At 34.4% G+C, this 17,546-nt stretch overlaps 1 protein-coding gene across 8 annotated transcripts in view; it reads right to left on the bottom strand.

Annotated features, from left to right (window-relative positions):
- Positions 1-17,546, bottom strand: part of DMD (dystrophin) — a 1,208,865-nt gene that overhangs the window by 694,171 nt on the left and 497,148 nt on the right. For all 8 annotated transcript variants that reach the window (XM_074905425.1, XM_074905436.1, XM_074905445.1 and 5 more), the window contains 4 exons: positions 16,965-17,075; positions 12,355-12,528; positions 9,346-9,501; positions 2,674-2,844 (listed from right to left, as the gene is read on the bottom strand). In XM_074905425.1, coding sequence (XP_074761526.1) covers positions 2,674-2,844; positions 9,346-9,501; positions 12,355-12,528; positions 16,965-17,075 — 612 coding nt within the window. The remainder of the gene's footprint in view (positions 1-2,673; positions 2,845-9,345; positions 9,502-12,354; positions 12,529-16,964; positions 17,076-17,546) is intronic.

Here is a 17,546-nt window from a genome sequence, read left to right as displayed (position 1 = left end):
ATTTTCAGTTCATTGGCACTATTGAGTTCTCTTCTCTCCCCCTCCATTTCCCATCTTAGTTTTTCTGCAGACTTTCCTCACAATGGGAATCTGCTGGGCTTAATTCATCTCCCAGTGCAGTTCATTAGATCGGTTACTGTCTTCAGCAGCCTACTTACCTGGGAAGACCAAAGCCCAAAGCTGCGACGTTAATCAGATACTGTGAGGCCCTGGTTCTGGGGACTGAATTATTGATGCACAATTTTGTATGAGGCCTCATTGAAATCCACATAGGAGTATCAGTATCGTGCTTGTTTATGAAGTCCTCACAAGAACTGTAAAGTGTCCAGAATAACATGCAGCAATTCCTGCCTCTTAGTGGGAGCAGAATCTTTAGGAAAAACTATACTCACTTCAGATAATTTCTGAAAATACTTACATTTCGAAGGCTGGGATCTTCCACCTATGCTATCTGTTAGATTGCTCAGAATTAAAGGTCTGCTCATATTTATGTGAATAGTGGTTTATATTCCTAAAGAAAATCTTAATAAAGGAATTCTGAAAGCAACTCACTCAGTACATACATAATTCAATAAGAAGCAGCTGCTTTCATCCGAAGGTGTTTGTTTATTCTTATTGTAGTGATTAACTGACTGAAGGAGAAGAGCTGAGGTATTATATGAGGTTAGACTGCAGTCAAGTCTTTGGGGAGGATTTGAAGCCAAAATATGCTTTTTACCAGTTTCTCCTGCAACTCTTTATGAAATATCAATTCCTTGTAAGAATTCACATTATTCAATGGCATTCTTTAAGATTAGTGGGTGGAGTGGTTTCCATTTGATATATTTTTCATGTTAATATTTCTTATTTTAATTAGCTCTTGCTACCTTTTCTGATTGTCATAAGATAAAAATATGTTGTACTTGTTGTAGCAAGTGTAAGACATAACAAGAACTTCCCACTGCGTAACTGCACTGATCATTAGGCTTTAGGTTCTAATTATGCAACTTCTGAAGCATTAAGGTTCATATCTAACAATTAAATAGTATTAGGGACAAATCTTTCTATTTAAACTGCTGTAAAGCTGCATACACCTGGATTAACTTTCCTAAACATGCCTGCAGGAACACATGATGAACACTTCTGTTTCAGTAGAACTTTACTGTGTAGTTTAACACCACCAAAGATAATTCTTATTTTCATGCCTAGGTGAATGGACTGAGTAACAGGCAGGTTATTCTAGGGGCATTAAAACCATATGATTGTGTAACCCATCTCTTAAAAATCTGATACTTGTACTTTATTATGGGTGTTCAGAGGACAATATCAATGAAAAGTAATGAGAGGAACTGCACGGACTTTACTTTATGAAAACCAGCAAGTGAAAATGAGAGAACACCAAGCAGCAATGGGTTTTTTAGGGATCAAAGTTTTGATTTGGAAGTCAAAGCAGCAATAGTCAAAGCAGTAACTGTAAGGTAATAATAGCGACAGTTGATCATTATATGTTCTTGGATACTATTTTTCAAATATTGTCATTCTTAGAGACTGATGAAGAAAAAAAACCCCAATTCCAAACCTAACAAAAGACTTGTGGATTTTCTTTTTGTTGTTATCAGTTTGTAAATGATCAGTGCATTTCAAGATTAAAGACATTTCATCAAACTCAGAAACTTGGAAGCGGCAGTTAAAACAAAACAAAAAACCACAAACCAAATTTTACTCCAGTGCCTTTAATTTTCACAGCTTTTAAAAAAACTAGTAAGGTTTCATGTGTATTATTCATGACTATTTCTATTTTGCATGGTGAAACTGGTAAAATGTTTAAAGGGTTCTTCCTATTAAACAAAGCAGAAGTGGTAGATTTTTACACAAAACCCCAATAGCATTTAAGGGATTTTTTTGTTAAAGCATTTGTTAAAGATTTTGGTATGTATGTACATGAAGACTTGGTTTGATTATGTTCTGAGTTAGATTGTATTTTTATTACATATGCAGAATATAAACTAGACTATCTAGTGTTCAGTGATACTGTGCTAAGTCTTAACAGCATGCAGAGATATGCAGTTTGATGTAGAACTCTTGCAGTCCACAGTGTTTCTGTAAGATGTCTATTTAAACTGTGGCACATAGAGTAATTTTGAGGAAAGTTTCATTTTAGGCTTTGAGTTTTAACCCAAAATAAGAGTTCAAGGTGATGTCTCATGGCAGCAAGAAGCCCCCAGAATGAAAACAAAAAACCAAAAAGGTTAAGAAAACAAATATTCTGCCTTCTGGCTGCTATCTAAACATGTGGAATTTATAGTGTTCTGTTCCTTAATCTTTCATCCCCTGGAGATCTGTTACTGTTTAATACTTTTCTAATCATAAGTAGAATTGGATGAGAGAAAAAGGGATCTCTATTTACATGGATACTGGATGGACAATTTATTACACTCTGAAAAATGGAATTCTACCTTTAAATTCACCTCATTGAAAATTACCGCAATTGAATTGAATATATGCAGAGACAAGATGGTTTAAACTTTTCCGGTCATTAATGTTAGGGTGAGATAATGCCATAACAGTTACAAAGCTCCTAATTAAAACACCAGAGTTGAATTTATTTCCTTTCTTTATCAAGAAAGAAATCTATCTTTCCGTAATATGCATAAACTGAGATATATAAAGGTAGAGTGTATATTACATCATTACCTTGCCCCAGGCAACTTCAGCATCCAAATTGCTCGGCATCCCCTGCACAGCTGATCTCTTTGTCAGTTCTGCATCTGTCGCTGCAAGCCATTCTGTCATAGGATTAATTTCTTTTCGTAGCTTCCGGGACAATTTCAGGCATTTCTCTAACTCTTGCTTTTTTTCTGTCACCTGCAGAAAGAAAACATGTTTTTCTTAACTCTTCAGTCAAACAGGTTTAATGTTTTTTATATATCATTTTCTATATGTCACTTTTCTATAAAAGCTTAGCTTGCAATTTCACAAGCCAAGTTGCACTTTTAATACAGTTATGTCTTGCCTTAAGTCTCTCAATATCTGTAGAGTGCAAACAACTACAAGAAAAATACATCCATAAATACACACTGAGTTTGAACTAGCAGCAGACCTCTGCAAACCTCCTCCTCCGTTTTGAAGCCATGCATAGCAAATTAATTTGAACAGTGAATTAATAGGCTTTCCTTGAGACACAAAATAGCTGTCAAAACCCTTCAAACAGCATATTTCCCATAGATGGCCATATAGTGATATTAAATCTTCAAGGTTTTTTCTATATAGCTACACTACATAGAAGAAAAAAATTATCTGCCAAAGAAACTCCACAGTCTCGAAACACAAAAGTCACTGAACAATGTCAGACTAAGGCAGCAATGTTAACTTTAAGTTTTCAGTTTTCTGAATGTTTTGGACATGAAGTACTATGGACAATCTCTGTGTTATTTGTTCTTTTAAGCGTATTACATGGTACTTGGAAGGAAGGCTGAGTATTTATGTTGTCTTGAAATTGTCTTGTTATGTCTAACACTGCATTTTGGTGTAAACTGGAGAAATAGGGTAAATACAATCTTCCCTGCAAGCCGAGAGCGTATTCAGGGAGAGAGAGAGAAGGTTCCACATATGTAGTAGAGAAGGCAGAAGAGTAAATGAAGACATCTCAGGTGGGAATCTGCACTGCAATATACATTAGGCAACTAGTAGCTAAAAAATACAAATTAATACATTATGTTATGCTGAAGTTTAAAAAAAGCCCAATCAAAGAATTAAAAGCACTCTGTAGGTCAGTAATATTATAAAAGAAATTATTAATTAACTTGCATGTCAATTAGTAATCAAATGAGATTGTAGCCACTGATTTTTATTTAAGTATTTTTAAATAGAAAAAAATTTGTCTACAGTAGTGTCAAGTGTCCCAAACTGGTATCAGTACCTACTAAAACTGTTTTGGGCTTTGACACTGTTTGAGTAAAGGTAGTGCCACTGTGATCAAATCGATTCCTAGTTCTATTGCCAAGGAGAGTTTGAGGTTTTAAAATGTAATAGGATATTACGAGGTTAGGTACATGGCTTTTGCTATTGAAGCGTGGAATCAAACTCTACAACTCACTAAGAGTTATAAAGTAGTATGTTTATTACGTCGCCGGGCACACGGGGGATCGTTCCGCCACAAATGTGTGCACCGGGAGCCACAAAACCAGCTCCTTTTATTGTTTGAAATGTTACATATGCATTAGGATTCGAAAGATAGGGAGGGAATATCAAATTAGTTCCAAGAAATTCCCCTCTTGCCCCCCCCCCCCCCCCGCCATGTCCTTCTTTGCGCCTGCGCAGTGCCTCCTGGTGAGGGTAGGCTGGGGTCTTCAAGGGTCTTCAGGATGAAGTAAGACTCCTTCCTCTTCATGAACTTTTCAACTTTGCTTCCTGAGCATTCTCTCTAGTCCTTTGGTTCCTCTCCAGGTTGTAGAGTCAGCTTTTTACCTGTTTGTTTTGTTAATTGGAACTTTTGTGTCTATCAAGATGTCCCAGGAAGTAAGTCCTTTAGCTGGTATGTCTCTCCCTTTATCTCAAAGACAGGGATTAGTTTACTATCTATCCTGTTTTCTGTAAGAATATTATCTAGTTAACATTGCCTGAGGGCTAGCATTTTTTATGGGGCCCCACAACTTTGTCGATTTTTTTTTTTCTTTTTTTGCTTTTTTTTTTTTTTTCTCCTTAGATCACTATCCCTGAGTAAACAGGTCAGATTTGCCCAGGGAATAAGCAATAAATGCCCCCAGTTGTGTATTATCCCTCTGTAGAGGCTTGCCACTAAAATCTCAGAGCATTTCTTTTTCACTGAATATGCTTTATGTGCTTTCTTGGATGCCAAATTTATTAAATGAGACCTCAGAATTTACAGTCAGGCCACGAGGTAAATCCCTGGGAAAGACCATAAAACTCAGCTTTTTAAAGCTCCATTTACACATGGAGCTAGGAATTCACACGTGTTTTTCACCTTTTCTTCTGATGAGTATTACTAGTCATTGTAAATAACTATTTGCAGGTACTTAGCAGAGATAGGATGCAAAGTGCACTACCCTAAGTGTGACTGACTGTGTAAGAACTCTAAACACCTCCTATTCTATAGGATGAATACATGCCCAAACAGAAAGACTATTGCTATATACATCTCTAAATTCTGTATATACTATCAATATTACTACCCTATTTCCATATACATTGTATACATGCAGAGGTTACGGATTAATCAGCTTCTGGTTGTACTTCAAATGTAAAGATGTATTTCTAAAGAAAAATAGGAAACAGTGCCATCTAAAGGCCTTCTGTATCATATAGTGATAACAAACGTACTATCTCCGTAAATTTTCTCTATATTTTAAAGCTATTTTAGCTGATAAATACTTTACTCACAAGAATTCTTGGATGTAAGAAATGAAAGTAAAATAAGGTAAGTAGGTACGTAAAGCAAACGAAAGATATTTTACAGTCTGCTAGTCTTACAGTCAAAAATTCCTGTGCAGTGGTGGGACTGTGAGGAAAAACCTGACCTTGTAAGTAATAGTCCCTACTGCATGCAATGCCCCTAGAAGAGCAGCAGGAACATTATTACTGCCACTTCCTTTTAGAGTCCAGCTCCCTGTTCTGAGGAATTACCATAGAGAGATTTGACACAGGTATGCTACAGATCCTACCTCACAGCCACTCACAACTAACAAACTACCTAAGCCGCAATACAGTTGTTTGCATGTATATATGTGTATGTGCTTGTGTCAGAGAGAGATAGATTATGGGCAAGTGAATACATAAGCGAGCACAGGCATGGAATATTTATCATAAATGCAACTGCTACACAATATTCAAATGACATTTTGTTTTCTTGAAATTTAATCTCTAAACTATTTACACTGAGGCCACTGATAAAGTTTCAAAATTATCATTCACACTTTTAAAGCATATTTAGCTAAAAATGAGGGGCAAAACTCGATGGTCTGAACAGACAAAACACATTCCTAGACCAAAGAGAGATTTAAGGTCTGAGAGTACCTAAGCAATAGGATTACTCACAGGTATTTACATCCATATGTGTATATGCTAAAAAAACCCCAAACATAACAAACAAAAACCCCTTACACTTTAAGGGAAGACTTTCTAGGCTCAGAGTCTAAAGTTATAATACCTAGTAAGCAGAGTATGTACAGAAATTATCAGAAATTATAATAATTTTCCTGTCCATCTGAGAGCACAACACTTCAGCATTGTTCAACATGTTTCAATTAAACCATTCCATATGCTTAAAAATGTGTTTAAGGATTATTTTAAATATGGGAGTACCTCTTGAAACAGTACATATTAAATCACACAAGTCTATGCCTGAGGATGTATTTTTCCCTCAGATTATACATTTCAGTCCTGAGACTTACTAGTAGTTATAACTATTATCAGTTTTCTCTTAAAAAGACTGACTCAATGCAATCAATTAGGGCTGATAATATCTAACTGATTCTTTTAGTTCTGTATCTGGGCTTTTGTGACTCTCTATAAAACTGTTAACTACTATGGTACATAAAAATAAATATGAGAGATTACATCTAGGATAACAAAGCTAAACACAGCACTGCAGATTTTTGAGACACATTAATTTGCAATATGGCTCACTTCAGATCACTAAACGGCTTCCTAACTGCACATTTTTATCCATTCATTAGTTGAGTGAGGTTTCCTATAACAATGGCACCTGCCTGCTGTTACTTTAAACATAATGTAGGAATAAATGCCACAGTACTTTCTAAAATAATGGAGACGCCAAATATATTATCTAATCTCAAATGATAGCACACTAAGGTGATCCACACCTTAATGAAGCAGACTCTTCAGTTTTCTTGAGACTCAAAAACTGATGTCTCTTATTACCTTTATTTTCTAGCAAGAGAGAACACTGTTTTAATTCAGGTTCCCAAATGAGTATTATCTCTGTCAAAAGTAACATAAGTCTTATTGTTTTATCATACTGTAGTCAGTGGGGTCTAATTATCATTATGTGTTTAAACTACATACTCAGTATTATCATGGCTTTATTTTCCTAGCTAGTAATAATTTATAATCTGACCACATAAAGAATTTTCATTCTGTCCCGTTTTGTATATTTGAAGTTGTGGTGGTTTGACCTTGGCTAATGCCAGGTACCCACCAAGTCACTCTATCACTTTCCCCCCTTTCCCCTTGTTTTCTCAATAGGGGAAAGAGGGGAAAGAAAATAAGATAGACCAACCTTTCTGGGTAAAACAAAAGCTGTTTTAACATAAGCAAAGCGAAGCAAAGATCCGTGCATGGAAGAAAAAAAAAAAAAGAAAATAGATTTATTCTCTACGTCCCATGAAGAGGCAATGTCGGCCCTTCTCAGGAGCAGGGCTCCCATACACGTAGTGGTTGCCTCGGAGGACCAAGGGTGACCCCAGCCCCTTCCTCCTTTCTCCCAGCTTTATACTGAGCAGACGTCACATGATCTGGAATATCCCTTTGGTCAGCTGGGGTCAGCTGTCCTGGCTGTGTCCCCTCCCAAGATCTTGCCCACCCCGTCCCACCAGGGGAAATGTCGGAGAGAGCCTTGGTGCTGTGTAAGCACTGCTCAGCAGCTGCCACAACACCAGGGTGCTATCAACACCCTGCCAGCTCCCAGCATAAAACACAGCACCGTGAGGGCTGCTATAGGGGAAAACCAATTCCAGCTCAGCCAGACCCAGTACAGAAGTGTATAAATTTTAGAAATAAACAAACAGCTATATCTGTCATTCACACTCTTCATTCAGCCAGTTACTGTTCCAAATTTACTCTAATCCTACAGTTTTCAGAAGTTCGGTGGATAGTTCTAATGATGGCAAGAGGAAGTAAAGAGAACAATGAAGGATAGTTATTAACTGAATTATTTGTGTGTCCTCTTTAGGACAATGACACAAACTCCTCTTCAGAGCTCAAAGGCCCTTGTAGAGCATGGTACTTCAGGAGCAGGCAACACACGCTACAGATAATGCAGACCAGAATAAAAAGTCTTTAGGGATTGATGCATGATGATTTTTTTTTCAATCACAGTCTTTAGGTCTGACCTTCCTACTCTCTGTTTACTTGACTTTGAGGAAAAATTGAGCGAACAAAACATTTTGCTATTGGGAAGTGTAACAGCATTTAAGTGTATATGAATTGATAAAGAAACAGATGATGTATTGATGGAAATTTTACACAAGGAATGACAGTGCTCAGGAAATTAATAGGGATTGATTCTACAAGGTTAATTATATATAAATAACATCATTGGCATCGTGAAAGTCTGCCACATTTTGAGAACTGTCTTTTTCTGTAGGTGAAGCTGAGATTATATGAAAGAATAGTGGGAAATATTCATGTAGTCTTAATCATATGCTGGCATTCTCTAAGTGGTCAAACTGAGTATTGTATAAATATCACATTTTAAAAAAGCAACCAAAAAGTTGTATTCTGTAGCAATACATTCCTCATTACAGAGATAAAAGGATGATGATTTACTTCTGCCCAACATGAAGAAATCTGATACCCCTATGAAATAGAGCATGACAAATCACTAAATTCTAAACTAGTATTCACTGGTGTCTGAGATGTATAACAATGGGACAGTTATTCCACATACTGATAACTAAACAATATTCTATGTGGCTTATATATTAAGATAAAGTGAAAAGGTAAGACAGGGTTATACAGGACATTTAAACCAGGGAATGGTTATGACAATAACAGACCATATGTGTAGTCAAGAGTGCAGAAGCAGTAAAGCAGATTGCAAAGCTGAGTGCTACACAAACGCCCCCCGAGGAAAGTAGCAAGAATTTTCAGTCAACAGATTTCTGAACAGCGACAAATGGAAATGGTATATTTAAAGATCTGTACAATCAAAAGCAGAAGGAAATGAAAAGGTGGAATTCTCTCTTCTATGAAGTAGCTCTTCAAGTAAAATGTGAAAAAATCACAACCAAACTGTAAGTATTTTTCTGACCTGAAATTTTTTGAAACAAGTGACTGTTTGAGGCATTAAAATGAAATATCACCCTCTGACCCCTAAAAACCAATGAGCTAGTAGAAAAAAATGTAAAACATTATGAAAGTATAATTTTAAATTGTTATAAAGGATTTTTAAAATATTTTTCTAAAAGGTTATTTTTTTCTCAGAGTAACTGAATAGTCATCCTCATGATTGCCTTTGCCTCCATACTTTCTGTCCCACTTTTTAGAAAATATGAGGGCCTTGAAAGGAACCAATGAAACCCACTATTTACTTATCATACCAAGATGATTTTTCACTTTGCCACTTAAAAAGAGGGCATAGATTTGTATTAAAAACACAGCACTTACCTTTGCACCCAATTCATTATACTGCAATTTCAAAGCTGTAAGCCTTTCATCCAGTTCTTTTGGATTCTCTGTCTGTTGCTTTTGAACAATCTGCCTCCCCGTTTTTATCACTGTTTCCACTTCAGACTTCACCTCACTCAGGCTTTTATATAATTTCTAATCAAATAGAAATATGAAAGTGAAACACCACCATTAAAATAAGGAAACCAGAAAAAAACTATTGAATATATTACAGAGATGCGCTAGAAATCTTTGCATTATTTGCTGTATAAAAACACCATCATGCATGACTCAGCACCTTCCAGTCACATCTGAAAGCTAAAGGAGTTGAGAGGTACCATGGTATGTGACCTAAGGATAGAGAAAACTCACCCTGAGTGTGTGCATGTATTAAAAAAAAAAGTTTATAGGTAAAATTAATAATTTTTTAAACCAGAATTCAAATTAACATATTCAGAACAGCCTATCTTTACTAATATTGGCTTCAAAGACCAAAATCAATGGTACAAATGTTATATGTAAGAAAGTACAAGTCATCCTAAATTGTTTTAAGATACAACAAATTTGTTTTCAAACTGATTTAGATAATACAGTATTTAAAACAACAGATGTCTTCTGTCAACTCATACAGCTTGTTGGATGTATTTAAACTACAAATAGCCACTAAACTAATTTAAAAATCTGACAGTTTTTCATACTACTAGATCAAGAGACTGGTAGGATAGGGGATTTCCTCTATGTTTACTAAGTGTAATACTGTTAAAAAATTTAAATAATTTTTAAAAATATATAAAAAAGTAATGCAATGAAGTTAAGCCAAAATATATAATTCAATGAGTTTGTCTTCATTATTTCAATAACTAAGAAAAAATAAGGGATAAAGAGCTGTTCAGCAAGTGATGGCATACAAGCAATCTGTAAACACAGTACAGTTCCCTAATATTTCAAATGAATGATACTAAGAAAAACTAAAGTGCTCTTCTTTTCCATATGCAGAAAGCCACTATCATCATCTAAATGTATGACTTGGTAACTCAAGCCATTTAACAGCCACAATTAACATTAATGTAAATAGAGCAGATGTTGAATTTACTTTTCTTTTTAATCTACTAAGAAATTCTACCATGGTTTGGAAATTCCATTAAGCTCCACAGTGGAAAAAACTCCATGGAGGTACACAGTGTGTATTACCACACGGGTACATGAAGAATGGCAAACATGAAGCTCTTGAGAATCTTTATTGCTGAGATGTCTAGCTTAATTCTATGTTCTAGCATTTTGGCATCATGTGTTGGAAAATAAACTTACTGTCCTGTATACTTAGATAGAACATCAAAATAAATTACGTTGTACTTTTTTAATCTGTAATTTTTTCAGTGTTTCTTTTAGAAGCAGTATCTTCTGCAATGTAAAATCTGTATCTAGTACACATGGACAGTAAAGACAAGACTTTATTTCCAGCAGATCTATCAACAAAGAAACCCCAAGCAAATTTTCTCCATCATCTAAAGTTAATTACCGAGCCAATTGCTAACACAGTTATTGTTTTATTTACTTAAAGTTAGTATGTACATAGTCCAACTGCTTTCTAGATGCCTAATATGATACCCTTCATCACTGAAAACCTGTCATCGAATTAAGAAGCTCTTGTATGATGTATATTGGCTAACATCTGATTGGATACTATGACTAGATTTTTATAATAGAAACATTAGAAGATTCTTTGTAGATAAAGATGCTCTAAAATGACTGTAAGTCTTCAACAGAATACGACAGAGCTGAAAAAGCTAGCTGCTGAGTGAAGATCAATTCAGTACAGGGCTTCTAGTTACCATGTCATTCTGATAAGAATGTGAATTTAAGGTAATTGCATTTAAGGAAAACCCAAGATATAAAGAAATAACATTGACTTCCATGCTTATTTTTTAATTTAAATTCTTAGATTTCGATTGAAAGAGTTTGAAGGAAAAAAAAATAAATCTTCAAGCATGCCATTGCCCCTGAAAAATACAAGCATCACGAACAGAAAAGGATCTGATTGTTCTGATTTTTGCTGTTAAAATCTCCATTTTATTATCATCAAGCACATGGTGTTTATCTTTACTCGCCTTCAACAGTAAAGTGGTACAGGACGACAGGGATATTAAGGGGATACACACAGTATACTATACTATGAACTATAACAAAGTCACAGCATGCCACGTCATGGAGGCTGTAATCCATGTTTTTCCTTTATGTTTTGTGTTTCCTGGCTAGAATAGACTTGTGCACTGCAACATTTCTTTTCGTTACATCATGGAATTCCATGACTGTATCATATTGTGGAAAACAGAGCCAATCCAGTGAGATAAACTCATATGCAAGATGGGAAGGGGGAATTAGAAAGGGGTCTTGACTGGTCTTCTCACATAGTGAAAGTGCATGACGATTGTTTGAAAGTTCACTGAAATGAGAATGTTTAGAGATTTTTTTTTTTTTTTTTTAATTTCAATTTCATAGTAACTGATATTTTGTTTCTCATCCAGCATTCAGGACAACATTCTGTAAAATTTAGCTTTCTCCACATAAATCCATATTTTCAAATTTTTTCAATCATTTAATTAGCATCCCATGCTTCTGAGATGGCTTTACTATGACAGAAGAAGAGAACAACATACAGAAAGGAAAAGGTTACTGTAAGACTGTTAGAACTATCTCACCATGCTATTATATCCTGGGAAACTTTGAAATTTAATACAATTTTAAGTGTACAATGTCCTTCTAACCTCACTTGCAAACGAGAAGACAAGTAGGATCAACCCCTCATCTCTATCCTCCTTTCCTTGAAAACATGGAACTTTTATTAAAAAGGTTCCTATAACTTTCATTGTGTAACTTTCCTCTTAAATCTTTCTCAGAATCTTTTCTAATATCTCCCAAATAAATATGGACATTGTAACTGAAAATACATTGTTTGAAAGGCAGAACAGGCAGGAAACAAACAGAAAGAGAGTGTCTTTAAATATTCACCATGCAATGATCCAACTGTGATTGTACTACTTCCTGCTCAACACTCTTCATCTCCAACTTTGGCACCTGCAATTTCACTTCATCTAAAATTCTTTTGCATTCTTGTAGGCGCTGTTCAAAGTTGGCTGGCTTCTGAAATAAGCGAAATTTCATGGAGACATCCTGCAGCTTTTTCTGAAAAATAAGCATGTAGTAATGTGAAATCAAACACTGAAGACAAGTCTTAGACCTGCTTCAGAATACTTAGAATCTGTTATCAATCAGCAGTTTCTTGTTTAAAGAATTTAAAAATTCTGGGGAAAATATCAGCAGCAGAGAATCCTGGTCTTCACAGGAGGAAAAAAAAAATGTATCATCCAGGACACTGGATGAAACAGAGACAGTGACAAGAGAGTCCACAGACACAACTGAAGAAAATGAGAATTTTTATATTTTCCAATATACAAAATGTTGAGGAGGTGGGGTGAGAACCGAGGTTTAATGGCTTGAGCATAACATATCCACATTCCAGAATGGATGCACATCAACTCTACTGTGTCGCTGCTTCTTGATATTAGAGTGAATCTATTAGTCCCTCTAAGAAACCCACATAAAGTGACTGGGCAGTAAGTAGGTCTAGCAGAAAACCTGAGACTTAGAGTATAAAACTGATTTCTATTTCAATTTTAAAATGTATAATGTAGAGTAAAAAAAAAAAAAGTTAATTTGAAGGCAGAAAAACCTATGACAAGCATAGCTTCTAATTTCACAATTTTCACAATTTGTTATCTTTGTGCATTAATTATATTGCTTGCTCACATGATCCCTACCTCAGGGGGTGGGGAAATAATTAAAAATAAAGCAAAGAAAGGGCATTCTAATTATTTACTTGATGAAGAACTAATTTCTCTGTAGAAGTACAGATCAAAGTACTAGTAAAATAAGTTTTTTCTACTGTTTAAAAAGAAGAATGTCACTAAGAAATGGATAAGTACTTAAATAGGAACTCAGCATCTGCAAATATACTTTTGATTTTTTTTATCTTCAAATCGTGGACACCTGATACAAATACAGTATTGTCAGTAATATAAAAACCTGAGAAAAACTGTAATACAGAATAAAATTCGCCTATACATACACGTTAGTAAAAATGCTTCCTACAGTTATCAGATTTCTGTAAAGGAGGCAGGAATCATGAGTAGAAGACAATTCTGTGTAACACAGAAAACTGCGTAGATTTGCAGCAGCTCCTTCCAACAACTTTCCTCATTAATTACTCTTAATGAACTTGAGATCCAATGGGGAAAGAAAGAAGGTCTTTCCTTAAATAAGTGAACAATTGAATAAAAATAGGAAACAAAGGGTAGGAATAAGTGGTCTTATTTTTCTTCAGTGTGTTTGCACACACTAAATTCATACTTATTTATTTGTTCATCCTTTTGTGACACTTCAACTTGATGAAAATAAAGTTCTGTGGGAGGCTTGAAATGCCACATCAGTATCTGCTACAATTTGTGTTGGTCAATACATTAAAACTTATCTAGAAAAGACAGAATGGCAGTACTAATGGTAGAGAAAATTAAAACCATCTGTGAAGAGCCACTGAAGAATTGCACAGTATTGAGGATCTGTAGGAAAAACCAAGTAAATTACATTTAATTAATCCCAAATTAGTAATGCACATTACAAAATAAACATTAAGATTGATATACAAGTGGTATCTAAATTACCTATTAGCACTCTCACTTTAGTTATAACAGATAACAGTTACATTATATACTTGTATTTATATCTCTGACAGTTTTTAAAAAATAGCTCAATACTTAAAGCAGCCAAACAAGCAAAGTGTGTATTTGAAATGATTTGAAACATCAAGAATAAAAAAGAAAATACCTGTCACAGTACAAAAGTCATTACATAAAGCTATATTATGCCTGGATTATGCCTGGATAACTGCACAGTTTTGATCACCTCATCTCAAAGAATTTATTACAAAAATAGAAAAGAATGACAGGACCATCAAAGCTACAAATCTAAAGGTTTAAGTATGATTTAACATACTAGTCAGTCTGGAAAAGAGACAATTGAGGAGCAAAATTAGTGGTATGCAAAAAGTTGACTAGGAAATGATTGTTAACTTTCTCAAAATTCACAGAGAAGGTGACACCAAATTAAACTCTTATATAAGGAAACCAGAATGAACAAAAGGAAGGAAAACTTCACATAGCATTCAGTTAAATTGTGTAACTACCTGTTAAAGGAAGTTGAGGATTCCAGTAATTACAAGACTTCATTAATCATTCAGACATGAGCTTTTAAATATGTCTGACCCAGAAGTTGATTAGCTGCAAATCAGTAGGAAGCATCACTACATGTTCTCCTCACTGCACCTCATCACTGTCTTCTGGCTACTACTGAAGGTACAGTTTTGGGCTAAATGCATCTTTGGTGAGAAGTAACATCAGAATTCTTAAATACTTAAAACATGTAGTCAGCTGAATTTACTTCACATCAACAGTTGAACTGACAGCAATACTCAAAGTACACGGTCAGTAGGCAAACCTGGCTTGCCTAGATAAAGAGTAACAACTGATGGGAGAAAATGAAAGCCCACAACTAAGTCAGTATCATTCATTTTTGATTTGAGGAAAATGTCTTCTTTAGATGCAAAGGATCCATATTCAAAAGCAAAACTACAAGTAAATAAATATTTTTAGAGGTTTAACGTTTTAAAATTATTATTTTATTACATTAAATAATGCTAAAATATTACTAGGAATTAGTGATGTGGGAAGGGAAGGGAGTCAGCTGAGTGTATTTTTGCTCTGACAAGTGTGTTTACCTTAAAAGACAAATGAAAGCAATAAATACATATGTCATTTGTCTGCTGTATAATTTCTTTCCACAAAGAATTTACTATTGGATTTCCCAAAATAGGCCTTCCTCAGACAAGATTTCACTTTCTTTTAACAATTCTTAGCCCATAGGACTAACCAGGTCTTAAATCACTATGGCAGAAATAGATTTTTATTTTGATAACGGTCCTTTTCCCCTTAAATTTAAAAACCAGAAATCTACAGTAATCAAAAAAATCAGAATAAATTTGGTCACTTAACAGTTTTTTCACAATCTCATTGCAATTACTTATTTTCTGTCCATGTAACTGAATTAATATTAAAATAAATGTCAAATTAGAAATATTACTTAGTGAAGAAAAAAAAGAAATGTGTGCAGTATTTATTTATAAGTGAGAATGCTTTTCAGTAAAAAAAAGTATGTGAAGACAAATATTGTGAAACATGATTTACCACTAAAGGTACTGCACAATGATGGAAAAGAATTCATAGAGTTCACTGACCTAAAATCAAATATAGCCATAAATATTTGGAACAAAGGGTTCAGCTTTTACCTTTTTTGATAGTTGATATTTACATTATATATGTAATTTTTTTATTTTGTTCATATTTTATTTTTATATATTTTTATATTTTACGTGAACAAAACAGATATGCAAAATGACCCCACCAATTTGTCAAAACTCAAAATTATGCATATGGTCATTCGGAAAAGCCTTTTAAAGAAAAAAATATCTGCACACACACACAAAAAAAAGAACGGGTAGTGCTCCTTTGCATGCTGTCGAATTTATAAATATTTAGATACAAAGTCATCTGATGCCTGCGTTTCACTGATGAAATATGGGCAACATCACATCTGCCATGGAGACCATCAGGTGAGTTAGTGTGAAGGAAGAAAGTAAAATAAGGAAACATAAATATTCTCAACAAAGAAAAGCTAGTCCTATAAAAAAGAAGAATCATTTTATAAAAAAATTGAACTTGTTAATTTCAAATTAATGAACTGTTAAAAAGCCAATAGTGTTATCCATAATAAAATATAAAACTCAACCCAAGATACCTAGAAACATTTGACAGAGATGAAGAAAAAGAAGGCCTTGTTTACTGTTAATACCATAACAAAATTCTTTGTCTTTCCTAATTATGATAAATTTTTTTGTAGCCTTGGCAATTTTGGCACTAGCGCCAAAAACAAAAGCAGCAAAACAGTCAAGAACCCATCATAGATTAATGAGTAAAAATGTGCATTGTACCCAAGTGTTGATTAAGTCTTCTTCAATTTCAAACAAGTGTCTCTATGTCTATGAAACTAGATGAAATAATGCATTAGCTCATATTTTAAATTGATACACTGTGCAGCACACATTTGTCTTTCAAATGCAGTTCTACTAAATATTTCCAAATATTTTAACATACTTTTAATTGTAAATATTTTCGAATACCTCAAAAGGCCTACCAAAAACCCTCGCTGTAGTTTTATTTCTTGCAACCATAGCACATTCAAAACACCCCTTATGTAGCGTCCCCACCGGTTGGTTACATCAGTGCTGTGTACCGTAGAACTGTTACCAACTAGATAGGAAGGCTGTAATAGAAAAATGAGTAGTAAGAAGATAAGGGTGGTATGCTTTATCCATTCTAATCTCCTGGCTAGAAAAGAGCAGCTAAAACTTAAGAAATACCTTAAGAACACTTCATGCTATAGAAATAGTACTACTCCTGCTGTTTATGTGCATGAGAGAAGGAAAAATGGAGGAAATAAAATTTGTGTACCTGTGCCACATCAATTTGAGAAAGTACTCTTTTGGCTGCATCTTTACCCCGGTTTCGTTTCTTCATTTCTTCCAAACTGATCTCATGGCTTGTTAATTCAGACTGTATTTTCTATTGAAAAATAAAGACAGTAATCAGCAGGGTTTGAAGAAAATGTTTATGTTGTTAATATTATTTGGAACAGTTAATTTTGAAAAATATTAAACAGAACTACTACACTATATGCTGGATCATTAGAGGAAATTATTCAAAGAATTACTTTTTCACCTCCCTATAAATGATTCAGTTTAGTTTCTCTCAATTATAATAAACCTTCTTGTTCTGCTCAGACATATATGACTCTGACATTGTGACAATAATGACATAATCTTGCTAAGGAAATGATGACTAAATTGTAGGCAAAATAATACAGATCTCTTTCTTCTGAAGGAAAAACAACTATTTTCATTGGTAAGAAAATTAAAAATAATGGGAAAGAAAAATACAAAAAGAAGTTTTTTGCTACACAATTTTTATTTATTATTATTTTCACATTACCATTAGGTGAACTGAGAGAAAACTGAATATCCTATATATATATAA

The sequence above is a fragment of the Athene noctua genome, chromosome 1, assembly GCF_965140245.1.
Source record: "Athene noctua chromosome 1, bAthNoc1.hap1.1, whole genome shotgun sequence".
NCBI classification, from domain to species: Eukaryota; Metazoa; Chordata; class Aves; order Strigiformes; family Strigidae; genus Athene; species Athene noctua.
This window is presented reverse-complemented; position numbering and strand designations above follow the sequence as displayed.